The sequence below is a fragment of the Manacus vitellinus genome, unplaced genomic scaffold (assembly GCF_001715985.3).
Source record: "Manacus vitellinus isolate BGI_N305 unplaced genomic scaffold, ASM171598v3 scaffold_1_pilon, whole genome shotgun sequence".
NCBI classification, from domain to species: Eukaryota; Metazoa; Chordata; class Aves; order Passeriformes; family Pipridae; genus Manacus; species Manacus vitellinus.
In genome coordinates this window covers 41,416,842-41,444,508 of record NW_021939396.1, presented here as the reverse complement: position 1 = coordinate 41,444,508, position 27,667 = coordinate 41,416,842, and the positions used below count along the sequence as shown (strand labels likewise).

The following is a 27,667-nucleotide window of genomic DNA, read 5'->3' as shown; positions in this document are numbered from 1 at the left end:
ATCACCAGTGTGATTCTAAAAATGATTAATACTTTGGCTAGCTTTAACCAAAAATTAGGTTTTAAGATGAAGGCCTTCACACTGCTCTGGCTCTTTCTTGGCTCATGCTGGGAAATGTTTCTTAGGAAGTAACATATCTTCGTATGAAAAAAACAGAACCCAAAAACTGATGAAATGCATACTTAAAATTCAAGGTAGTTCCTAGATTCTCACATCTTCCTTGAAGTTCTTTCGGCCTGGGTGCTTTCAGTTTATTTAATTTCAAATATTATAAAAGGAAAAAGAAGTTAACCAGTTACAGGGCTGCTACATAGTCATGTTTTTTATATATGTATGTATATGTTTTAGTCCTGCAAAGAAGTGCAATAGCCCATTCAGTTCTTACCAGTCCTGTTGAGTACAGGTGATTTCTTTAATTCTTGCAAGGTGGCAGTTTTCTTATGTTCAGTGTTGCAGCAAAACTGGCTCTAAATTACAATGAACATTGAACTCATTGAATAAATGCCTGTGTGCTCTATGGTGCTCACTGATGTACATCTGTTTACTTGAGCTGTGAAAACTTACCTGCTACTCATCTCCTATTAATTCTTCACGTTAGCTGTCTCGTTTGTTCCTTCTTCTTAGGATGAATAATTTCTTTTTACATGGAAACGAATTTTTATCTGATTATGTCAGAGTTGTTTTTCTTCTTGAGCTTCTATTCCTAGGAGACTTCCACAAGTAAGCATAGTTAGGTTGGTCTTCATGATTCTGCAGATCTGAACTGGTGTTGCTTACAGCTTTGCCAGTTGCAGACAGTAATGACACTGTTCAATTGATCTGATGTAGTGCATACTTCAGACACTAGCAAAATGGAGAAGAAAGCATCCAAGATCATTGTTGGTTTTGAAGGATTGCCCAGGATCAGTTTTGGTAGCACAAAGGGGTCTCTGTAATCTCTTTTCTTTTTATATCATCTGTCAGTACAGAGTGGCTTTAAGTCCTTCTGTTTTCGTTGGTAGAAATGCATCTATTTGGTTTTATGTGTCAAAATCAATGATATCTGAATGTTCTTTGGAAAAAATTATACTTGCATTATAGGGATATTTCATCCATACATGCTAGAATTGATTAGTATCTTATTCACGATCCTGATTGATGTGCGTGGACCACGTGTTGCTGCTAAATACCTTCATTTTACCAAAGATATTTAAGATAACATAGTATAGGATTTCCCCAATTTAAACTCAAAACTGTTAATGCAGAATATTCTGTTGCTTGAACTTCATTGCTTTGGGACACATTTGCTGAAGGAAAGTAGAGAAAAATAGCGTACAGTAAACGCAGCTTTATGAATACGACCGATATACAGGATTATGACTTTGAATTTTACTGAAATATATTGAAACTTTCTTGGAAAGCAGTTCAAGGAAGTGGGTTGTGCCTGTAATTCTGAGAAAGCAGAAGTTTCAATTAACAGATATATCAAGATGTATCAAACTCATATAATGACGACAGCTTTTTCAGTGCAAGTTCACTGTATATTTGGTAGTGCATGGTTGGGTTGATTCCAGGTGCAGCAGCAATGTTTTGAATGGATGTTTTTGTAGTTAATGGAAAAAATGTATTGCTTTTAATTGGAAATGTATATTTACCTTGAACAAGAATCATGTTGTTGTCTTGGTTATTGGAAACAGTGCTTTACTATGTGTGTAGTAACATACTTGATTTAAAACTACAGCAGTGACAACAACAAAGTTCACTATTGAATTGCTGCATTCTGCTACTAATGCCAGCAGTGGAGTTCTTTTGAAGACTAAACTCCCATGTGCAGCTTGGTTAATAGGCAAGTTACTAGAAATATTTCAGGGTTTTGGAGTCTGATTACTGTGATCAACCTCAGATAAATTGCAATGTCATTACACTACACCTGGTACTACTTCTTGATAGGACATTCCTGATAGTAAGAAGCTTTTTTTAGTGTATAGGCAAAAGAGTATGTGATGTAACTGATGAAATAAAAATATAGATCAAGTTTTTTATAAAGGTTGGTTTTTTTTTTTCCTAGAGAAGGATGTCTTTCAAAAATTTATTTTCACAGAAATATCTTTTGCAGCCATAATAGAATATGTTAGTATGTTACATGCCCGGGCCCTCTTTCCTCTCTTTGTGTATTGCTCATTTCAGGACCTGTTTAAGGCTTTGATTTTATGTTCTTTTTGTGGGTGTGTGGTGTGGTGCTGTTGTTAGTACAATATTTCATTTTCTTGCTTTATTTTGTCCAGAGCAAGATGAATTGTTCAGAGGCTGAAAGGAACCTGTTATTCTCTCTGTTTCTCTTTGTGATTTTTTTCTTCCTCCCCCTGCCCCAGGAGATAAAATATTATGGCTTAGGATTTGCAATGCTGACATCCTTCCCCCGTTTCCCTACCCTTAAGAAATACTTCTTGCCAGCCTGAAGCTGATAAATGGGGTTTGAGAGTTTTTCTCTTTGTTACCAAGCTAGATATACATTTTCAGTTTCTGTTAGCTGGAAGACAGTGGGCAAGAGCTAACTCATATTCAAAACTGTTCACACTACAGACTTTTCCTGACATAGCTATCTCAATCAGGAAGAATAGCATCCCTGACAGTATCCTAGCTGTGTTAACATATAATTTCCTGATATAGCTTGCTCTTGCATCTGTATTAGGGTTTGTTTTTATAGCTGTCTTGGGGAGTGTTGGTAGTATGGAGTATGCTCATTTAACTATGGTAAAAGCGTCCTGGTACTGATGTAATTTTCAGGAGTGATTGAAGACAAGAGCTAAGGGAGATTTTAAGATAAACTGAATGTTGGTATGGATATTGTAATAGACAGTTTTTCTAAAAAAATAGATTTGGTTGTAACAGAAGACCTCGCACTTTAGGCTGTGACCCAGTCTATGAATAATGAGGGTTATTGTTCCCTCTTATAAGCTGCTGGGAGAAGAGTGTAGTTTATCCCACTCCTGCCTGTTACACAGCAAGGAATCATTTGATGTGTGGGGAGCTCGGACTCTCAACTGTGTTTGAAGGAGTGTGTCCATGTGAATTGTTTAAAAATGTGATTAGTATATCCGGTGTGTTCTGTCAGATTTGACATAAGTGCGATTGTGTGTTCTGTGTTGATGCTGATTAAGTCTCTGTACTAATGGGTGATGTGACATTACCAACTGTGGAACTGTGGCCTGGCATACTAGCAAGATCAGGTCCATTCAGGCAATTCACCTTTATTGCTCCAGTGAAAGTTCTTGGTCCTGCTAATGGATACTAAAGATTCCTTTTTTTTTTGTCCTGATTTTTTTTTTCCCCGGTTATACAGATTCTGGATAAAAGCAGAGCTCTAACTTCTGTTCTGACTTGTGCTTTGTGATAATGTATTTCCTGCTTCTATTAATTTGGTAGTTTACAATGTAATATCTGAAGTAGCTCCATATGTATGAAAATAGGCCCTCATGCTTAAATTAAGGTCTTTATTTACCTTTATTGCTTTTATTATCTTCTTACTGCTCCAAAATATTAAATTAACTGATAATTTCATGGAGTTCTAATGGGTTCCAGTTTCTATAGTCCAGTTTCATGATTAAATGTTTAAATTAAAAACCATTGGTATAGGTAAGCGTGAGTGAATATTGTTTGTTTTGTTTGTGTAAGTGAAATATGTTTACTTCAACTGTTTGTGAAAATTTGGTAAAAGTTGTTTGACAGTTCCTGAGACAATTTGGGGGCAGGTGAGTCAGGAGGTTATTTGTCAGTAAAATCCACAGTGAGGTGAGCTTTGCAGATAAGGGGAAGGAAGGCTAGGGGCGTGTTGCGTTTTTTTGTTTCCTCATCTGGATGAGCCCATCTGTATTTTCAAATGGAGAGCTTTAGTCTGTCATTGCAAATAGCTGTGCTAGAAGCAGTGCTGGATTAGAGACAAAACTGCAAGTTGTGTATGCACCGTTGACTCAAATGTAGTAGTTGCTCAAATGTGTAACTTTCTGAAAGAGAACCTTTTTGAACATATCTTTGGTCCAGTTATAGTTGAGAACTAAGATTCTTTTTTCTGTGAGTTTTTTAGTGAGTTGGAATCTCATTAGGGTGATATGTTTTGTTATTGTTGATGGGGCTTGTTTTGGTGTATTTTTTTAACACTAGATGGTTTTACTCTTATTTTTAACTTCAGAACAGTGTTTTACTACCTAGTTTAAGCACTGATAAGAAAGTTAGTTTGAGTAGCCTGGCACTTGCTCTAAGATGTTTGTCTCTTTTCAGTTAGATCTAAATTATTTTCTGGAGATGCTCTGGAGATTTTCCAAGTCCTTCCCTTCTCCCCTTGGGCAATTAGGGGAACTAGTGAGCACAGATAGTGTAGTGGAAAAAATGTGATTAACACAGGTCAGTTAGCCATAAGGGGTTCTTATTTTCTTGTAAGTGTCATCTCCTACAGTTTGGTATGTTGAGTACAATTTTATGGAACAACTGACTCAGTCCAGTGGCTTTTTGTCACAAAAAGCTTCTTCATCCCCACACCCATGGTGTTGCAAAGGATGGCACTGAGGGGGCACAGCAGTCAGCTCTGGTATTTGTTGATCTTTCTTCCTGAGTCAATTCCATTGATTAACTGGCTGGATTTGATTTTTGCCTGAAGGAAAAACAGCTTTTTGCTAAATTAGTGTGACAATTTGGCTAATAGAGGAGTCTGGTTAGTGCAAGAACAACAGAGTTCTGAGAGAAGGCATGGAACCTCCAGGCAATGAGCAGTTGGGTCCTCTCAGCTGTACTGAAAGGTGATAACAGGTGATCAGAAAGAAATCGTTTGGTACCATCTTTTATGTGGTTTTTAAAGAGCTAAACTGTAAATCAGAGGTTCTGCATTCTGAGCAGCCACTGGAGAAGTTTAAGGTAATGATTGGATGCTAAAGTACATGGGGTTTGGGGGCAGGGCTTGTTGTGGGTGTTTTTTGAGGCTCCACATACCAATCAGGAGCTGTTCAGTCATGTGATGCAAAACAAGAAGTTTAGTAGAATTTTATCATGCTGGCAGACTCAACTCTAGAGAATGTATGAATCTGGAGCAGAAGTAAAAACTTTGTGCTTTATAGTGTGATAGAAGCATGATTCTCAGTTCTCATCTCTGATCTGAATTAGATACGTAAGTGTACAGACATAATGTTAATCAGAAGTCAGGATGGGACCAGAGGAATGGGCAAATGAATTTAAATGAAGCTTTTTAAAAGAATCTGTGTCAAAGTATTGAGAAGTGATCTGCTCCTTGATGTACAGGTAGTAGAACGTGAGCTGTTATCTGTAAAAATAAGCTTCTATGTATTTTTACATTGAGGTTGTCTGAGTTTTTGCTACCATGACTGCACTTTAATGCCAGTACTTGACAGATCTCTCCGTGAGCAGGGCTGATTTGTTAAGCTGTTAGAAAACTAACCACAATGTATAATTTTCTGCTCAGTTAGCAAGCAGAAGTAGCTCATTATGGGCTCAAATGAGTGGCAATACCAAAGCAGGAAGGTGAGGCCATACATGAATGACTTAATTTCCTTGCACTGTCCTGACAATATACTCTTAATGCTTTCTGATGGGAATTTGGAGAACTTGGACACAATAGTTTCAGAAATTTTTAGGAGCATCTCCCTAGTCTGTGTTACTAAAAGAAAAAAAAAAGTTTTAAACATAATAGAAGAGAAATCGTAGTTAAGCAAGATAAGCTATCTGAATAGTTGCTGAAAGGTATGTGTATCTGTCCTGGTCCATATGCTGCATATTGACTAAATAATGTATACTCTTGCTCTTAGTTTTTTTTTCATAGAGACTGCTTGGAATACAAACTAGGTAATGTAGAACCTGAAATCCCAGTGATTGAATAATGGATATGAAAAACAGTCTTCTTTGACCTCCATCTTTTTCAAACTTGCTAACAACATTGCGTGTACCCAGGCTTAAGTTTTAGTTTTATAGAGCACCTGGATTCTTCCAGTACTAGAAAAGATCTCTAGTAAAAACCATGGAAAGAACTTCAGCTGTAAGTAGCTGTAAGAAAGATTACAGAGCTATAAGCAACTATGAGAAAATGGAAGTCTTATGGTATTATAATATGGCTACTACCTCATTGTGCGTATTTTATTTGAAAGTGAAAGCATTCCATGATTGCATGCACAAATGTTAATTAGCTTTTTTCCCTACATCAGTGCTGAAGTACCATTTTAGTTTCTGTGATGTAAAGCAATTAAGCATCCAGTTGTTTAACACCGATTAGTATCTGCCTGTTTTCATGTATAATAATAAAAATCCAGTAACTATAGTTTGGTGAGTATATTAGTTTTCTCTCTTTTAAGGCAGTACATCTTCATATTCTTTTGTGAATGTGTCATTATCTCTCTCTAACAACTTAATCAGTGTTTCTGTGCTTATTTTTTTTCCTCTGGTAAGTGACAATATTAATCACTAGATTAAAAAAGGCTTGATTTTCAGTTTGTTTGCAGATATTAGAGTGTTTTGTTGGGTTTTTAAAAAATAGCTCCAGTGAAAATGTTTCAATCTTTCTCTTACAGTTTACATTTATTAAGATAATCTGTGTTAAATGTTGCATTCTGTAATTATTTTTTGAGTAGAATTGCCATATCAATTTTATGTGGATTCTAGTTGATTAGAACTTGACAGACAGTGAATTGATTTTGAAATGTACTGTTTCTAAATGGTACTGTGCTTGGGAAAGAAGATCTGAATTAAGCCATCTCAAACTAAAGAAAGCTCTCTTATTTTCTCTTTTATGGCTTATATTGGTAGTAACTACCTTCCAGTGAAGCAGTTAGTTGCTTCAAAGCAATCTGAGTGCTAAATGAACTCATGCAGGCAGTATTTGTTTGACTTTGAAAGTATATTCAGCAGTTGCCAGTGTGTAATATATAAAAGCAATGAAATTGTTTCCTTTTTCCTTAATGTGAGGAGAATTACGTTTTCCCCTTTTCTCCAGTTAAAGTACCTCGTAATTTTCGCTTGTTGGAAGAACTTGAAGAAGGGCAGAAGGGAGTGGGTGATGGTACAGTAAGCTGGGGCCTTGAAGATGATGAAGATATGACACTCACCAGATGGACAGGAATGATTATTGGGCCACCAAGGGTAAGTGTGATGAATTAATAAGTTTGTAGGCAATACAAAATGCAAAAAAATGTTACTTTTCTACACCATAAAGGAATTAGTTGAAATTCAATGTATGAAATTGTAGAAATGCTATATATTCCTGTTAGAATTCTTCACTTTCAGGCATGTTAGTGTTTTCAGTCTAGCCTTCCCTGTTTCTGCAGCTGGCTGTAAAAGCCACTTGTGATTTGAGACTTATTTTACTGTTAGGAATATATTCATTCTGTATTTCTACTATTACTGCACAGAAGTGTACAGCAATAATACAATAAACAGATAGCTGTCTTTCCATAGTTTGTCATATGTGCCTGGTAGTTTCAATTTTATACTAAACTGGCAATATATTTTCAACTTTACAAGTTTTATCAAATAGTCTTTCAGTGTAGCAGTGTCAGTGTTTCAGTTGAATCATGCCTAAAGACTAAGCGGCTTTTAATTACCTCTGATAGTTAAAGTATATACACAAAGCTCAAATCCTTCTGACCTTTGGAGTTTTGTAGAATGTCATTTAGATTGATAAAACCTGCAAGAGAAGTAATCATCTCTTGTATCTGAGTATCTGCCTCATGAGATGCAAGTGGAGACACCTTTACTTATGTGCGCACTTTCTCATGAGTTACAATATGACACAAAAGTTCAATGTGTAAATGAGACTTTTAAATGACTAAGTAGCATATGTCTTTTCACTGCTAGCACAACGTTACTATCTGTGGATGCTTGTTGAAACAACTGTCCAGGACAAGAACCGGGATCAGAACTTGGCCTCAGTGAAGACAGTGTCTTGCAGAGTAACAGAGTTCCAGAGTTAGATTCAGTGTAATTCAAGCTCCTTTTGGAAGTCAGTTCCAACTTGCAGCAGACTGTAATGAACACTTGAATAATTGTTGTGAGCTCCTAAGATTTGAGTGCATTTGGGAGAGGACAAATTTAAAATATAAGCATAATGATTGTATGCTTTGGATGCTAACTTCTGTGGAATCAGTGTTTGAGTACATTTTGAAGAAACTTTGTAGTGTTATGGATTTGGATAAGAACTCTAAAATTTGAGCTAGCTGAAGTAGTTTCTCCTCTCCAAAAAGCCTCCAGAACTGCCTGTGACTGGTTTCTTATTCGACCTAAGGTAGACTACTCCATATCTTTGAAGGGAGTGATTATTATAGAGCATCCCATTTGTTTTAAAAAAATAATGAACTCAACCGAACCTGGTATGCGCTGTTAATTCTGGTCAGTTTGTATTTCTGTCATTTTATTTTTTTATGAGAAAGAATGCATGCAGATAATATCTTGTGCCATATCAGGGACTTGCAAACTTGCTGATAGAATGACTGGCAGTACACAGTGATTGTAGAAAGTGGAAGCCACCAGTTCCCAAGCCAGTGGTGGCATCTTGAGAGGAATTGCATATCTGCTTTCAGTGTTTGTAAAAGATAGGTGGGTTTTTGAATTGACTGAGTTATATAGATGGTGCAGTAAGGTAAAACACAGAGAAAGTTATTAATACTGTCCACAGCATGAACTTCTCATAGGTGGCTTCTCTAGAGCTGTGCAGAAATTGCTTATCAGGGTTTTTTTCTTCCTTCGTTTGAAAGGTGACCGGCATGGATGGAGGAGGGTAAGATTTGTTTTGGATTGAAGGAAACATTTTTCTGACCCCCAGAAAATGGGGCTTTAGGCTTTTTGGGAAGCTGGCAAGGGATGCTTGGCTCGCAGTAAAACAATGACTTGATAAACTCAGCAAAATTGAGAAGCCACCTGGATATGAATAAGGGAATGAGAATGAGTGCTGTTCTTGGAATTTTTCAGAGTTTTGAGCAGTATATATACATTTTGGCCTGTTTCCACTATCCCTCTATGGGAAAGTAAATTGTTTTAGCTGAGTGAATAATGAGAATTTTTGTTAATATTTTCTTGCTGTACTACCAGCTATGTTACCTGTAGCAGGACAAGATGACTTGTATTGGACCTTTAGCTTTTAATCATAAAATGAGAATGTTAAGGGTTGGAAGGAACCTTAAAAATCATCTAGTCCCAGCGCCCCCTCTGCCCCCCCAGTCCTGCCAAGGCCTTATCCAGCCTGGCCTTGAACACTGCCAGGGTTGAGACATCCACAGCCTCCCTGGGTAACCTGTTCCAGTGTCTCACCACCCTCCCAGTAATGGGAAAGAATCATAGAAAACCTTTTGTATTGCCTTGTTTCTTTCTGACTCGCTGCTCAGTTTCTATGCCTTCTCAAAATTATGGTACACAGTTAGGGTGCTTTAGTTAGGGTGCTTTAGTAGTCCTGTTTCCATTCTGCCTTTTAATTGACCACAGAGTGGACTGTCGTTTGGTAACTTGGCTTCGTGGTTGATACTTCTACTTGGAGTGACAGCTGGCTGATGCAGAACAGCTGAAAGATGCTGCTTTTGGGAAGTTCAGAGGCATGTTACTGCTTTTGGTTCATGTTGGCTGTATCTGTTGTGCCAATAGAAAGACAGGTGTAGAAAGTGGCTTTATCTTCCTTTTAGAGCACAGAGGTGTGTACATCAGTGACCAGCAAAGCCACTGATCCTTGGCATGGTCTACTTGAAAAGATTAAAAAAGATAGAACCATACCTAATTTTAATGTGACTTTCTCAAAATATACTTGCATTTAGAATTATCTGCTCTCTAGTCACTTGGGAATGACATCTGCAAGCTAGCAGTCACTTTATTGTCCAAAGTTCATAAATCCTCCAGTAAATCAAGCATCTTATATATTTTCCATAGTGTTAATTACTTGCAGAATATGTTTCTTTTGCAGATCCTTTTTTTATCTTGTTCTTGGTTATATCTTAACTTGAGTTATCCATCTTTCTCCATTTCCAGTTTTTTTTCAGTGTTAGATATTTCATTACAGGAGAAAGTGGTAGTTTTCCTAAAGATTATTGATTTCTCTCAGCCCTGTACTATTCCAATGTTGTTTTGAGAATGCAGGTGGGTAGAAAGGATGAGAGCAAATGTGATTTAAAGAAAGAATTGTTTTGTGTTAAAACTTGTGTATGGAATAGTCAATAGGTAGTATAATTTACACATAATCCTGAAGTAATCAATATAACCAAATCAGTGGAGTATCAGTCAGTAATCCAAGACCTTCAGTTTGTACACAGTATTAACAAATTTATATTTATTTCATATTTCTTGAGCTTTATTCTTCTCGCCTTTACTCTGCTTTTTAAAAAATCAGTAATATTTAGCGTTCAGTAAAGTGCATTAGTCTGTTTTTTTGCCTTCTAGACAAACTATGAAAACAGAATATACAGTCTGAAAGTAGAGTGTGGACCTAAATATCCAGAAGCACCTCCTACAGTTAGATTTGTAACTAAAATTAATATGAATGGAATAAATAATTCCAATGGAATGGTAAGTTGAAATGGTAAGATCAACCATGTTCTTAATTTATATTATAAAGTATTTCTTTGAAAAACTCAGGTGAGGAATATGCATGTTGGACAGAGTTTTCATATTTAATTTTTATAATATAAGTACTGTTTTAAATTGAATTTTTGTGGCCTACTACTTCAAGTCTTTGTGGCTCTTAGTGGCTTATCAATGAGACAAGCATTATTTATAGTACTGAGACAGTTTTTTCTTTTAAATGAAGATGAAAGTTTTAGTTTTCAATGGGAAAACAATTAGTGTTTAAGCTATGTGTAGATGTTTCCCTTGTAATACTCTTACAAAAGGGGATTTATAACAGGAATATTACAAACTTTTTCAGATTTTTCCATTAATTAAAAATGGAAGTTGTTTCTGATGAGACTCAATCCCGATGTATTAACTCACCTTTAATGAACTGGTGTATTTATATACTTGTTTTCTGTATACTGACTTTATTCAGATCCAGGGTGATTCTGAGCTTCAGTCTTAAGATCTTTTGGTATATATGGTAATCACTTTCATTTTAAAGATCAGTTTGCAATAAGTTAGTTACACTGATCCTGCACTTAGGATGGGAGGAGTTCATGTACATGAACAATGGCAACAGCTCAAATAAGTTTGTTACTCAGCTATTCACTAAGTACTTTAATCCTGTGAGTAAGCCTGAGGTACCCCATTCCTCAATGAAAGGAGGTGTGAGCTGTCTTGCCTTTACAGTGGTATATACATTTATCAGCAGGAAATGCAATAATATATCACACTTGTCTGTGTGTACATTTGTCTTTAGTGGATGCAAAGTAACTGGGTTAAGGTTACATTAGAGATGAGTCAAAGACCATCTTTGGATTTTAAATAATTTGCAAAATCTAAAAGAAAGGTGGACTTTGATTGCTGTAATTAATAGTACTGAAATGTGAAACTTTAAGTTTCTAAATGACTGTAGTGGAGGGAGAGGTTCTCAAGGGTTCTTTTGAGCTATGGTAGTGTTCTGGTTGGTCATCCAAAGCCAGTGCACTAACACTTCAGAAATAATCTGAAATTACTTTGAAAATACTTTTATGTAGCCAGCAATGTTACTCTACCTGAAGATCTTATCAAAATTGCTATCTGTCAGTGGATGCCTTTCATCACAGCTGTGGCTTGTTACCTAAGTTTATGTATTTATTGCGTTGTCATTAGCAGAAACTGCCGATTTGGAATGCAGCAGAGCTTTTGGTGTGTTTAGAATATGTGGGTTTTGTACCTCTTCCTAGTAAGATGGATTACTCTGAATTGGTAGAGAAACATGCCCTTCTCTCTTCATCTCTGCCTGCCTCAGAGTGTAGGTGTTGGTTTTTGGAAGCAGGATCTCAGACTTTTAGAGCCTGAAGGCCCATGTTTACCGAGCCAGTTGACTTGAGCTTTTGTTTGGAGAAGTCTACACTGCTCAGCTTGCTGAGGGTGAATACTGTGACAGGAGATCCGCCTGGTCATTGTGAAAGCACTGTAAAAATTGAGTCATCGCTACAGGAAGATTTGATTTTAATAAGTTCAAACCTTATACAAGACCTTCATTCATTTTTTTCCCCTCAACAGTTCTATAAACTTGTGTATCATATGAAGGATTTGCTATGCAAATGCATAACTTTTTTTAAAAAATGAATTTAAATAGGACTAAATAATATTTTTAATGAAAAGTTTTCATAAGTAATGAATCTAAAACACATATATTACCTAATCCTTAATGTGCCAATTGTCCCAGTGTCTTGCATTTTATCTTATTTTGCCTTTGTGCTCATTAGAGAAACTGTGAGGTAAACGGGGTTCAGCATCCAGGAACAGTTCATGTTGCTGCTTCCTGATAGTTTCTTCTTGTTTCTTTCAAACTGTTCTCCCACTTTCTGGTCATCTTTCATTTATTAGATCACAAGTCGTTTGCTGCATTCTTTGAATGAATGGCAGGCTTTCATCTTCAGACATGTTCTACTATCCGTGCTTCTGCATGCACTCTGGTTTTTGACATGTGGCCAGCTTTTGGTCACATTGCTTATAGATGTCACTAAGAAGTTGGTGACTTGCAGAAAAGAGACCTGAGAGAAATGGCAGCTGTAATTGTGTGTCTTAGCAGATCATGCTCAAAACATTTGTAATGTTGTTAAGGTAGGCTTTACAGATGTGTACCAATTAACACCTGAGGAAAAGTAGGGCCCCCCCTGTGAGTTTAGAGGGTGATAATTTCTGTTGAGTTAGAGTGTGAGTGGTGGAGGGGAAAGGTGGATAAATGCTAGTCACTGGGGCTCTAAGGAAAGTAGTCTCATACTGCCTTGTTGGCAGTGGTTCTCAACCTTCTTGACTCACAAATCCCTTTTACACTTTGCATGAAAAGTATGTGTGTGTAATGAATTTATTAATACTGACAGGTCCAACTTTATTGACTTTTTGATTGATTATTCTCTGAGAGAGGAGTTTTGCTTGTAAGTAACTTTTCTGTCAGCAGCATATCTTCAGCGATCGCTGTTTGATAAATTTAGTGCAGGAAAGGAGAGGACTAGTTCAGGAGTATTTTATCTCAAAAGACTTAACTTAGGTGTTCTAAGGCACCCTGTTAAATTATCTTTTTTATCTGCAAGTTTTTTGTGGTTTTCTTTTCAGTTTGCTTATGGAGCTGCTGCATTTGTGTTCAGAATTATATTACTAAGGTCAGAAAAGCTAATCCAAGTACTTGTGTAGAGCTGGACAAAATGCCTTTATGTATAAATGGCATTACTGTTGTAAAACTAAGTTATCATTCGTAATGCTGTAGGGTCTTTTCTCTTGAAGACTTACGTGTCCCATACTGATAAAACACAGATTGCATTCTGATGTGCTGTTTATTTTCCATTGTCTTTTGAGGTTGCCTGATTTTTCCATCTTTGAGAGCGCTCTTCAGCAGTCTGTCTTGCAGGACTTGCAATCACTTCTGTTCATTTAGATACCATTTACAGCTGGAAATACTTGTTTCCTTTAAAATCACTTGGGACACTGTCAGCTACAACTCTGTAAGCTGCTGTCCAGTTACTGCTTTGAGTATGTTTATTGTAGACATTTGTTACCATTTGCTACTTGTTGAAGTTATTTGGAACATTATAAACACTGAATACTTTGCATCATTTTGTAAAATAGTTTGTTTTATTTTCAACTGTTTAGAAAAGAATGATGCATTATACATATTGCTTCTCCTGCTATTGTTTAAGGTTTCACAGTGGTCTACCCCCAGAATAAAGTAGTCTTCAGATTGCAGTTTGCAGCTTTATCAGCTTTTATGTAACTTTGAAATGTCTCCCACTGTGTCCCAGGGCATGTATTTGAATATTACCTAATGCTTTTGTGCGATTTGAACACAGTTTGTGTCACTCTTTTAAATGTCTTATCATTGTTCTTCATAAAGTGAGTTTATTGTGAATCAGCTTGGAAATCAATTCTGCAACAGAGAAAACAGAACCTGAGCCAAAATCTTCACTGCTGCAAGATGTTATAAGAGAAGTTGGTGACTTGCAGAAAAGAGACTTGAGATAAATAGCAACGAAAATGTCATGTTGCAGCAGTCTTTAGTCAGAAAACAACCATCACAATGTTAAAGCAGAATTTGCAGTCTGTGAGTTTGTTGTTACAAATTCCCAGTCAAGAAAGAAAAGCAGGAGGAATTTATAAGTGGTCAGCTCTCATGTTCCAGTCTATGTAGTATTGTATTGATTGAATAGCAGTAGTGACTGACTGCTATGTGCAGTAATTGAGGCAGATATACAGATTTGAGGGAGCCTACAAAGGCAAAGTTGAAGAGAAGCAAGGAGAAGGTAGATGGTGTTAAAACAGAATGACCAGATTGAAGATTGATGTTCATTTCTGTAGTCCCAGAACAACTACCTTTCCAGCCATTTTGACTCTTATCTACTACACTAAACAAAATACTCCTTAAAAAAAGTAGTAATAGTACAGGAATTACAGTGATGGTTTCACTAGTGTTAACTTTCAAAACCTTTCTGTATTAGCTCATACACCTGTGTATTTTAAAATGGCATGATGCTTCTCCAAAATAGTGCTTTTCTTTTGATGCTGTTTTTCTTCCTAATTTATTAAATGTTTGCAATAATTATTAGGTAATCTGTCTGCCTTTCATACTCTAGTTTGATGATATGCTGTCTTAGGCAACTCTACTGACTGTAAGGGGTTCCAGATTCTGAGCAGAACATTATTTGTGTGAAAATAAATGCTTTTTAGTACTGAGCTGTGAACAAGATCAAGGATCCTACTTAGGGACTTCTTTCCAAGGTGGTTTTTTTAAGCTGGATTGGTTCCATCAGTTCAGTTCAGAAAGTAGCTCCTTGTACATTGAATGGTTCACCTGAGCTGATAGGAAGTAGCACAGTTAAATGAAAAGTGACTAGTGAGAGGGAGCAGAAGTTTCTTGGGTTAGTATTGCTGCCCAGGCCAGAACATTGTTAAACCTTGGACCCAGCTTCCTCCTACAAAAAGGTTTAGTCTCATCCGGTGTTCTGAAAATAACCTCACTTCGAATAATCTAGAAATAAGACATCTGTATTAACATTCTTATTTCTGATTACAAGTGTTTTTTCTTTCAGCTTGCACTTAAGATGGAATAAGAAACTTCTTGATGTTTTATGCTGTCTAAATCACAAAACAGTGGTTTCCCTTACTTTTATAGCCATGTGGGCTGCCCATTCTACTCTGCCAGTGGAATTCAGTAGCCCTATTCCTGCCCATGGGCCTGCTTTGCAATTGCACCACTGTAGACCCCTCTGTGTTGTTAAGTTCCTCTGTGCAGAGGCTGGGACTTAACCTGCTGCCAAAACAATTCCCAGGATGACTTTCAATTGCTGACTTTCCTATGGAAACCTCCCTGTTATAATATAATTGTGTAAATTGTCCCACAGGTTTTATAAACGCATAGGAGAAGTCCCATGTCCTTTCCTTTCAGTTCATATTCAAATTGGTAAGTGATGTACAGTAATCTTCACGGCTCCGTAAGATGACTTACTGTAAGAAGGATGCAAAGAACTAAGGAATGTCCAAACGTTATGGATCAGTTATTTCAGCATTTCAAGACATTTCTTAGTATGTGTAGTGACTCTAGATGTGTCAGAAGCACCATGTAATAGCGATGTGAAATAAATCACTAACAATACTTGTAGCGAGGAAAAACCAAGGGAAACGTACCTTTACAAAAGTATTCTACGGACTCTTGCGTGGCAGGTTCTTTTAAAGAACTGAGGAATACCCAGGTGCTTGTATTAGCATAGTGAAGGTGATTACTTGTTTCTTTTTTGGGGGTAATTCGAAAAAAAACCCTATAACTTATACTAAATAGCAGCTCCAGTTTTGCAGTGAACCGGTTGCTGATGCCCTCCTCCCTCCCTACTTTCCTTCTCACTAATATTAGTAGCAGCACAGATGGAAGGGTCCACCTGCATGGATTTCATTACAGAATCTGTATTTGTGTGTAAGTACGTGATTGTTTTCCTTAAAATATTGTATGAACACAGGGACTTTATGCCACAGAGAAAGTGTCAGGGAATGCTTAGAAGGTTTCTTAGAGCAATTAGGTCAACAACAGTTATTTATGTAGAGATTTTATGTTCCATCATAACTTAGATTTCTTTCTTCTTTTCCCAGGTGGATGCGCGGAGCATACCAGTGTTAGCAAAATGGCAAAATTCATATAGCATTAAAGTTGTACTTCAAGAGCTAAGACGTCTAATGATGTCCAAAGAAAATATGAAGCTTCCACAACCTCCAGAGGGACAAACTTACAATAATTAATTTTAGCTGATTCTCAAACTTCTGTCTTAAAACAACAACCTTCTACTCATGTTAATGTCTTGATTAAATCTCACAATGCAAACACCCACACATTAATGAATTTCAGCTGGTATACATGACCTGGACATTTGTAAGAATATATAATATATGTATGCCCAATATGTTTTCAGGCACTATGGGAGAAAAAGGCAGCACAATTATTTTTTTTCTCTTATCGAGGCACTGTCATTTAAGCATAAGCCTGAAATAGCCTAAAATTGGAATTCAGGTTTTACAAGATGAAAGCATGACAGAAAGTGTCAGATTGCTGTGGAATAATATATGTTACTGAAAATAATCTCTGGAGAAGGCAAAATATAAATGGCATGCTTTATCCATCTTGCTTAGTAAAAGAGCTGCAATTAAATTTGTTTTAAGGTAGCAGGTACAGTGAATACCGTTGCTCATCTTGTTTTAATTTTGCAAGGGTGTGGGTGCCGACTACTAGTAGTGTCACAAAGTATGTTCAGGATTGTTTTGATACCTGTATTTATAAAGTGGGGGGATTAATTTCTGTTAAGCAGCTCCTGTGTTACATGTATCGGACATGACAAATATTTGTTTACAGTCTTTGTTCTAATAAACCATGCATTTAAGTTTTAGTGAAACAAAGGAAATGTATGGATATGTGATTGAGATTAAAGTTAGTCTTAAAATGTAAATAAAATGTGGAAAGTGTCTGAGGCTGTGCCATTTCTATAATAGTGATGTAATATATGTACAGTAACTTGCAGAAGTAGTAGAAAGCCAAACATATTGCTGCTGGTGTTACATGCACCTTTTGTCCTTATCACTTTTGTATGTTTAGTTTGCTTGAGAGGTCAAGAAATTCCATTTGCTGCAGGGGAGTAAGTTCTGTCATCTGTAGTAGCACTTCTTTAGACAAACTTGCACTCTATGTGTGTGTGTGTATATATGTTATTTCAAAAAAAACCACCCAAACCAAACTAAAAATAAAAACAAGGAAAAACCCCTTGCCTACGCACGTCCCCTTTAGTTCCCCTCCATATTCTTTTGAGAAATGAGCATAACTTTCACTCTGCTTCCTTAACCTCTAAGCAGTTTTCAGACCACATTGCTGAAGTCTGTTCTAGGTCCTTTGTCTTGCTTTCTTGCATCTTTTCCTCTTTTATGTTTCTTGCCTTTTCTTCTTGTCTGTTCCAATTTTGCCTTTTCTGAAACACACAAGAAAGAAACTTCAGGAAGCTTTACTAAAAAAAAACTACACCTGTGGTACAGATCATCATATTTTCATGTGCATTCCATGATTCATATGCCGTGATGCCACTGTTTTCACAGCTAGAATGCTTTCTGCCTCTCCTGCAGTTGTTTTCAACGTATTCTGTCTGGTGGGAACACTGGTTTTAGTTCTGTTACTGATTTCTCATAAGCAAGTAGTTAATGCTGTTCTTTTGGATATTATGCCTTCTTTCTCTGTCCCCCCCAACTTGGAGAATGCAAGCCTTTGTTCATTTTGATGAGAATATGTATCATTGGGAGTGAGTCATCAGTTTGCATCCAGAGTTTTATTTTGTGGTTCTTTTGAAAAAATTGATATAATCAAAAGCCATCAACAGCCAGCTAACTTTCTTTGATAAGCCTTTGCCTATTTCTGATGTAAACAGTGAACCTTTAAAAGCAATAAACTAGGTGGTCCTTTTTATTTTGAAAGGTTTATTTAATATTTGTTTATGCTTTTTAGACAAATTGGGCATTTCCAGGATTGGTGGATTTAGAGCTGCCAGCTACCTCATGTCTGTATTTATATAACATATCAGTTGTGACCATTTGGCTGACATACATTGCAACATTTTCTTTCTTGATTTAATTTGAATGATATTGATGCCATTAAATCTTTTTGCTTACACTAACACTGCTAATCTATATTTAATCAATTAAAATAATGGAACAGTACAGTTCTGAGATGTGAATTTTTGGGAACATAAACTACTGAGAGAATGAGAAATACTCATAGGTTATTATATGGTTGGTAACATAATTAAAGAGACTGACTTATTCGCAGAACGTCAAAAAGGGCTCGTTGTTGGCTTGGTTGTGTGTGGTGCAAATTGATCCTGTAACAGTCTAACCATTTGTATTGGTGAAAATCTGCATATCCAGCTGCAAGCAGATACATTTTGCAGAAAGAAAAACCAGTCGTGGATGGAGTTGACCTGATGTCTGACACTGGAGTATGTAATACAAGGATTACTATAAAAATATTCCTGCAGTGATTTTAGGTGTGTTGGTTTTCCATTTTGCTCACACTTGGAACAAGTCTAAGTGTAATTAATTATGAAATTTTAAAATGTGTTCAACTACTGCATAAAGTTGAGAGCATCCTCGAAACTCTTACACTACCTGAAGATGATTTTGAAGCACTGCTGCTTACTCTCCTTCAGACAGGTTACATTGTTTTGCAGGTATCCATGTCTGATCAACCTTTACTTAGTAATTTGCTTTCTCATGTTCTTGTGGTTTCTCTTAGGTAACCCACTGAGATGTCAGAATTTTAGTTTTCCTCTCATGAGTATTTAAATTATGTTACATTCTTTTGGAAAGATTTGAATTTACTATTGTTACTAAATGTGCATTTTTTTTTTCTTCTCAAACCCATAATTGTATAACTTGCAAAGCAGAGCACCATTTGAATACAGTTGTGTGAAGGACAAAATGCAAAAGCTCTGAATATATAATTCTTTTCATGTTGGTGGTCACTGACTGGGATTTAAACTAGCTTTGTGCTCTGGAGCATTGCCAAAGTTCTTATGTTTTAGTTGTTCGAGGGAGGGATATGTTTGCTATGAAGCAAAGAAAAAAACCAAAGACAGTATGATTCATGCTTTGTTAAACGTTAAGATACAATGAGCAAGCTTATGGAAATAGCCACATTACAAATAATGTGCCTTACTCATGGATAATAAAGTACAGAAAATGTTGCAAGGTGTGAACGTACCAACAGCCTTGATTACGCTCCTCTTCCTGAAAGCAAGCTGAGAATACTTGTCACCCAGCAAGACAGAGCCAGGAATGAATCCCTCAGCTATTATGAAATAAATGCATAATGCACATTCCTCCTAAATGTTTTTTATTGTATAGGGCATTACCTAAAGGAAAATTTTAGTGCATCTTATGGCAGTTGATCAACTATAATAATAACTGTATAATTTGGACAAGTAATTGTGTTTTACGTGGTTACTTATATGGTGAGTTTGTGGAGATATATTTCCTATTTATTAGCTTTTGGGACAATAATTCAAGGCCTAAAAATATTGATTACACTTCTCTTGTGCTGTCTTTTGATGCAGAGGGCTCATTCAGTAGACAGAGGCAGGATGTCTGACTACTACTTGTTTTTATACTGACCTCTTGTTTTTGAAAACTCAGCCAGATTGCCCCGGTGTGGCTAGTCTCAACTGCTAGAGGAGGAGTAAATTGGTACTAAGCAAGTCTGAATATGTGTTACTGTAGCAGAAAAAGGTGACTTAAAACTACTGTTGGTCTTTTATGTGAGTAAAATTCCAGATAGATCTGAAGCAGTGAGACAAAGTACATTTTTCATAAATGTTTTAAATAATATGTTCAGAACTCTTTTGTGAAGCCTTGAAAGATTTCTGAGATGGGGAGGTATTGGAGGAACATGATGAATGTCTGTAGTTTTTATTTAATAATAAATTAAAAAGAAAGCTTTAAAACTTGTTAATCCATCTGTGTTAACTCTCTATTGAAACAAGTGTGGTAGATGGCTTTCTCTGTTCCCTGTTCTGGTGATGGCCTTATTCCCTGAAACAATGTGCTATACCTTTTCTGTTGCAGACCCAACTGATTGTGGGTTAAAGTATGAAGGGTATATTGCCTGTAATGCTGGCAATATGAAAATAACATGCTGCTTTAAAAAAAAAAAAACAACACAAAAGAACTTTCACTAGCTGTTCTCAACTTCCATAGGTATGATTTCTCCATTCAGTGGCTAAAATACCAAGTTTTTACATTACCTTAGTGTTATTGTGGTTTGTAACTTTGTTGTTGGCTTTTTTTTACTAAATGAATGTATACCTTCAGCTCAATTTGTGAAAAGTTAAGTGAATGTACAGTGAATTCCATTCTATAAAATACACATCATATGTGGACTCTCAAGTAGCATTTCCATATTCAAACAGTTCCATGAAGTTTTTCAGTCTTTACCATTTTAAAATAGTGATAAATATAAAAAAACCTCTTATTATTTATCCTAGTGCCAAACTGTATAAATGGATAACTTAATGGAAGAATGCTTTGGATCTCTTGATATAATTCATGTTTTCTGTACTAATTTATGACTTTTCACCATTTCTTAACAGCAGCATCCCAACCTTCTGCTTTTAATATCTACAGTATGGATAAAATGTAAACATGGTTTTATAATGTATAAACTATAGAGTCTGGGTTAAAAAACCCCCAACTCTGTATTTGTTAAATCAGAAGTACTGAACAAATGGCTGTGCAGACATACTACAAAGAAGGTTTTTTTAAGCTGATTTGTGCTTGTTCCTATTCTGCTCCCTGTTGATTGTTATAGATGTGTAGGTATGCTGATTTAACACATTGGCTGTTTTAATTACTATTATTATATCCTATTATTATTTTTAAGCATGCAGGAATGGGAAGAGGGGGGAAGGGGTTTGATTTCCCTCTGAGGTTTCTACTGATAAAAAATTATCAAGAGAAGAAACTTGGTAAACACGTCTCACTGACTTGAGAATAGATCGTGAAAAAAATGCTGTATTTTTCCAATTGTCACAGAAATAAAAGCTGTTTCAATTAGGGTGAGAGCAGCTTAAATAGTAGAGCTGTGAAGTTGTCATGAAGATATGGAAGAGACTGTTTCTAGCAGATCTTTCCAGCGTTGTGAAAATTGGTTTAATATGGGAGAGAGAGTTGAGCTTCACAGAATGACTTTGGGAAATGATGTAGCATTTGAAACTCTTTTAAGTCAGCCTGACAGGACATAACCCAATTCTGTTTGTCTCTCACTTTTTTAAGGTGGAATATTCCTGCGTTTACAATTGTTAAACATTGTGGTGAAGTACAGCAGGTTGAGATGACTTCGTTTCTCTTAGGTTTTGGCAAAACTTGCCCCCATGAGGAGCTGTGTAAACCAAAAGCGTGGAAGTGTGTGATGCTGATGGCTGGCTCTTTAGTTCCCACATTAATCTAAGTGTTTGGTGATCAGCAGTTTTGGATTTACATGTATGTGTGTAGTTAATAGAGTCAATACTATTAATGAGAAAAGTCTATACTGAAAGCTCTGCTTTTGTAACAGTATCAGGCGAATTGCCAGCAACCCTGACCCCTGCCTTTTCTGGCTGACAGATTCCTCCAGTGTTTGTTGTTTGCTCAATTGCAGTTTTGTGAGAGAACATTATTTCTCATCTCTGAGTGATGTGTTGCGTTTCGAGCTCTGGGACCATCTGATTCTGAGAAATCTAAAATAACTCCTTGCCACGACATCACAGTTTGAGGATTCACGGAGATGGTCATAGTCATCTTGGTTTGTGTTTTCTGAAACCATTTCCTCTTGTGTGTACATTTTTTTTCTCTCTGAAGATTTGCAGAATACATCTACTGTATTGTATATTACCAACCTGTCAATATATTAGATTTGTTACAGCCTTATCAGAAAACAGTCAGCATCACATGTATGAGTCAGTTCATTTGTAGCAAAATTCTCACACTAAGTTAGTACTATACTTTCACTGCTTAAATGCTGTAACTTTGAAATACTGAACTAATATGAAAGTTTATAGCCATGACATTTCTAATTAGTGATATCTTTATATCTTTGTTCAATGACTATGATAATTATTTGCTTCCTTGAGTTGTCATTCAGATTATGCATTAAACACTCATTATTTGAACTCTTTGAGTGTCATCTCAGTTAGTAGTGAAGTGGTTTTGATCTTCAGAGTGGGGTGCTGTGAACAGAGTACTGCTTTGGAAGCTCTTCATTTTACCACCCTGTTCTCAGTCTGTTGAATAATATATTCTGAACTGCTCATGTTCCTTAGAGTAGAAACTGTTTCTTCTGGCATTTCAAATACTCTTCACGTTGACCTTCAGATTTGTATGGAATCGGTGTGTTATTCATGCAGTGTTAACAACATTAATTCTCAGTCTCTAATGCTTTATTGTATTTTTGTGATTGTATGATCCTGTAATATCTGTCTAATTCGAGTATTAAAACAGAAGCCAACAAAAATGGTGCATTGTTTTACTTGACAGATGGACCGATCACATGTGCTGCACTAACAAGCGTGTAGCTGAAGACAGGAGGGCAGTGGAGAGGGAAGGAATTAATGTAATTTAAGTATGTACAACTGCTGGCACCATTCAAAAAGACATGGTTTTATGTCTACTTAAAACTGAGATGCCAGCTAAGTATTTGCCTGTTTTTACATGCTTGCCACTAAACAGCTGAAATTACATTATGTAGCTAGCTAGATACAGGGGTGACCAGTAATTTGTGCTCAGGTAGTGCAACCATAGCAAGAATTAGAGTTCTGTTGTAGGTGCTTTTATGTGTAACAGCTGAAATCTGATGTCTGTACTATTTCAAGAAAAGTGGCAAATGTTTTGGTATTAAATTCATGCTGTACCTCTACTGCTGTTTGGTAGGTAGTTCTTACTTGCTCTGGCTTGTAACTCAGCAACTCTTATTTTGTATTTTTGTAGTATTGGTTGGGGTTATTCCACCCTGGTCTTCTGAGGGATAAAGAACACGTGTGTGCATGCATGCACATAGTCTTACAAAGCATTTAGGCAAATAAAATTGTTTTGTTCCTTCTTCCTGATTATTTGTGAGTTAGTTGGGCTGGCCCAAAGCTTTATGTTGGAATGGCCAGCTACAGATAATCATGCGGTAGCTGCATTTCTGCTGTACAACACACCTTGCCTGTAATCCAGGTCAGCAAGTAACAGTGATCCAATCCTTGATCTTTCTAGTTTCAAGGGAGCTGCTTTCCAGGTCCTAACTGGAGGCAGTCTAGCTCAGCCTGCTTAGGCTTACCAAGGAGGAGAGAGCTGTGCTGGTATCTGTCCACCCTCTTTATTCTGCCCTTGCTGTTCTGCGAGGAGTTCCATGGTCTGCATGGCAGCTGCTTGGGAGTTGAGCAAGGCGCTCTGTGGCTTCCCAAATGGGGTCTTGCAGCTTGAAAGCATGATTTTTCCCCCCATATTAGTATTTCATAACTCTTTCTCAGCTAAGTAAAATTCAATTTATAACCTGACTCCTTTAAGCATTTAACACAAAGAAGTGTGTACTACTAGCTTTTTGTGGTGATGAACGCATATTACTCCTTTCCCTCCTTGTCCCCAAGGCAGCTGTGCCCAGTTAGGCTGTGGTGAGGTAAGAACACTCAAGTAAGGTAGTAAGCCTTGCAGAAGTCAGAAGTTAATGGAAAACCTGGGAACTGGTCATAGTCTGGACTCTGCTCTCCTTGTATCGGTGGGGGCATTTTATGTTACAGTACTGAGAAGATATTTTTTCATCATTGCCTCTGATTGTCTTTATCTGTGGCAAAACTTGAGTTGCAGAAGCTCTTGAATAAGCAGAAAGATCTTTGTGTGATGTTTGAAGATAAAAGCATTTCAGAATTCAGGACAATCCTTATGCAGACTTTACAGAAGTGATAATACACCACTGAAAATACTGTACAAAAGAAAGATGAAAACTCATGTTCTGCACTGGGAGGTGCTGGTGCGTGTCTTTGGAGGAGTGTATTTAACAGTGACAGCCAAAATGCATAGGTTTTGGGTTATATTCTGACAGGACAATTAAGCAGAACAATTTGTGGTACAGAATTCTTTTACAACCCCAGTCTGCATTTGCCTTCTTCATCTAAGTATTCTGATAATGTCTTCAGGTTTCATTGGAAGATAATGAACGAAGCCCTGTTTGTATATGTAATTTCTAAGGCCTTGTCTGTCCTCTGTAGAGTTGTCTCAACCTGCATCTCAAATCTTTCCTTGTTTTTTACCATCTAGCTTTTGGAGCCTGACCATTTGTGCACTGCTTCTCAGAGGTTTGTGAAATATATTTCAGATAAGTGACTGTACTGGCGGGTTTAAGTGAACTATAGAGGAGTCCATGGGGAAAAGATCAGGGGTCAAAGTTCGAAAACACATTCTTACTCCATTTTGGTTTTTAAAATTTGAATGCATGAGTGGGTGACTGTGAGAATTTGCAGTACAGCTGAGCTGCTGCTGCAGAGACTGAGTTGGATTCCTGTCTGGTGGAAGAGGAGTTAGCTTCGGTTTTCTGGCAGTGAGGGACAGCAAAGGCAAATGCTCATTTATGCTGTTATGGATGGGAATGGTATTCGTGTTTGAGGGAAAACAGCCATCCTGCTTACATAAGAGATCACCGTGACATGGAATGAGTGTTGTCTGTGAGCAGTGTGACTTGGCCTCATCTGTTTCCCCTAGAAATGTAGCTTTAGTTTCAAGGTTTCTCCCCTACCTCCATCTGTATTGTTCAGTGGATTTTGTATTTCTGTTTATGCTGCAATTTTTGTAATACCCAGATCTATTCACATATAACAGTTTGATCTAACACAACTAGAAAATAACATCATACAAATCTCTTGTTCCAGAAATAAAGAAGTGGGCTAAATGGAGACCTGAGGGTAGCCAGTCTGGGCATCCCTGAATGAAGCAGTGGTGGGGTGCCAGCCAGGAGCTCTGCTCAGTTGCCTGCTTTTCTTGTTTGGGCTCTGCTTTTTTTTGCTCCATTTTAAACTTGGAATAGGACTAGCTAAACCCAACTTTTGTATAACCCAAAACTTGAGGTCTGAGCTTCTATGTGAAGCAGTTTGTGAAGCAGTTATCACTTTTTGCATAACAGATGTACATAATCGGTCAGAATCCTACTAGTACTCCTCAATTCACCTTTGACTGGAGGGATTTAATTGATGACACAATGTGTATTTGTTGTCAGATAAGGTCACTATGGTGTACAGGTCGCAAAGATACATTTATTTCCCTATATCTGAGGAAAGTAACATTAACTTTTCTAAGGCATTTACTGTTGCTCATAGCCATTCACACAGTTTCCAGCAACAGTTTTTTTCTGAAGTCTTTGGTTTCCACCTAGACCAATTTTTTTCTTAACTCTTTCTCTTTTTTCTGAGACTGATTTTTACCAGGTCTGCAGTTTGCATAGTATTTTTGAAATCTCTAGAATGAAATACCTGATTGAGCTGGCAAAAAAACACCAGTCATGGTATAAGAAATTGGATTTAGGCCATTGCTATATCCTGACATGGAGGTGCTTCCCTGCCCTGGGCAGTGTTGCCTTCATGGTGTGTTTTCTTACATTTGAGAAGTGTGAGTAGTGGGCCACAAGGAAATTTTCAGCATTGCAAAACCGTAGGTCCAAAAGACTTGGTTTTGGGTAATTTGCATGTGGCTTCTGTAAAGATTTTTCTTCCCTCTTTTCATTTAGTACTCACAAAAATGACAGTCGGGAGTTACTTATGTTCCCTCATTGCCTGAAGAAGAGATGGCTTTGGGGAGACCTAATTGTGGCCTTCCAGTACCTGAAGGGAGCCTACAAGAAGGATGGAGAGAGACTATTTACAAGGGCCTGGAGTGACAGGACAAGGGGAAATGGCTTCAAACTGAAAGAGAGTGGGGTTAGATCAGATATTAGGAAAAAATTCTTCCCTGTGAGGGTGGTGAGGCACTGGAACAGGTTGCCCAGAGAAGTTGTGGATGCCCTGTTCATAGCAGTATTCAAGGCCAGGCTGAATGGAGCTCTGAGCAACCTGGTCTAGTGGAAGGTGTCCCTGCCCATGGCACAGGGGGTAGGACTAGATGATCTTTAAGATCCCTTCCAACCGAAACCATTCTATGGTCCTGTGATTCTATGATTATTTGAGATGAGACCTTTTCAAATTGGTCCAAATGCCGGTTAGTGGAGAGCAGCAGAAATCCTTTTTATTCTGTCTTTGGTAATGAAAGCCACGCCTTGGAGGTGGCAAACACACAGCATGTTACTGATTTTTCTTTGCAGTAAATACTTGACATTCATCAAGTCTTTTTCTGCTCTGATTGAACTGCCAATTTACAAAGTACCGGAGTAAAGTATCCAAGCTGTAGTACATTTGGTAGTCTAGCAGATTGGGTTTGTCTATCTAAAAAGAAATTTGACATGTGAATTCAAAGGTAACTGTGTTAGAGAATAAACTTTTCTAGATTGCCTATGCAACAAACTGAAAATCCAGGGTTTAAATGAATGTCACTGCAGTCTAGATTTTGTTTTATTTAATTGTGTGATTAGATTAGTGGATCAAAAGCTGTGGACAGCCCAAAGCACAGCAAGTAACCATCTCTTTGAAACAGACAAAGCCCCTATGGCTTAAATGTCCCTGTCCTTTGAACAGTCAGCAAGAAGCTGGTGCAATAATGTTGCTGCAGTGGTTGGTCTGTACTTAGAATAACTTCTTCACCAGAGAGCACCAGCTCGGACAGGTTTTCATTGCTTTGACAGTGCTGTGTTCATGCACAGCCACAACAAGGCAACGCCAAACACAAAGCAGCCAATCACTGCACCACAACTACTCCATCTTCATGTGATTTCCTGTTCCTCCCTCTCTCAGTCTCAAGGAGACTGATCTTGGGCTCACATAATTGTTGTTGGCATCCCAAAGATTCTTGGAGGCCACCGTAATATCATCACTTTTTTCCCATAGGACACACATGGGAAGTGGTGACAAGGAGGTGTTAATAGCGAAAGGTCATGGGCCTGATTTGATTAATTCTCAGGATTTTAGGAGTCAATGCAGCATCAGCAGAAGCAGGTTAGCATATTATCACTGCAAGGAGGACAAGAGAGAACACCTGATAGCCCACGGGAGTTTGGATTATTTGCCTTCACACAGTAAACTTAATAAAAAGTGGCTACAACAAAAAAAAATACAGGTAAACTTACCTTAAGTACTGTTAAGTTGCCTCTAAAGCTATGTGTAATTTGGACATTCCAGGGAGATGCCTAATAGCAGAAGGAATTAAGAAAATGTTATTTATTGTTTCTGTACACAGGAAAATATTTTGAATGTAGAAGGGGCCCAAGAAATTTAAAGCATTTTTGTAAGTGCTTATGTCTTTGCTCTTCACAGATTATTGAATATGCAAAAAAAAAAATTAAATCATTAACTTCTCAATGTATACAGCTTAAGAGGAAGAGACTTTGCAGAGCTTTGCGAGAACGTTTTCTTACTGAGACTTTTCTTGAAGTTAATTGCAATTAATGGTAAAA

General features: G+C 37.2%; 1 protein-coding gene and 1 pseudogene across 4 annotated transcripts in view; both read left to right on the top strand.

Annotated features, from left to right (window-relative positions):
* UBE2V2 (ubiquitin conjugating enzyme E2 V2) overlaps positions 1 to 17,051 on the top strand; it is a 34,408-nt gene extending 17,357 nt beyond the window's left edge. For all 4 annotated transcript variants that reach the window (XM_018080372.2, XM_018080393.2, XM_018080378.1 and 1 more), the window contains exons 2-4: positions 6,971 to 7,116; positions 10,393 to 10,518; positions 16,186 to 17,051. In XM_018080372.2, coding sequence (XP_017935861.1) covers positions 6,971 to 7,116; positions 10,393 to 10,518; positions 16,186 to 16,332 — 419 coding nt within the window. In that variant the 3' untranslated portion in view covers positions 16,333 to 17,051. The remainder of the gene's footprint in view (positions 1 to 6,970; positions 7,117 to 10,392; positions 10,519 to 16,185) is intronic.
* A 6,213-nt stretch (positions 17,052 to 23,264) lies between these two features.
* The window catches only part of LOC108640116, an 80,444-nt pseudogene continuing 76,041 nt past the window's right edge, over positions 23,265 to 27,667 (top strand).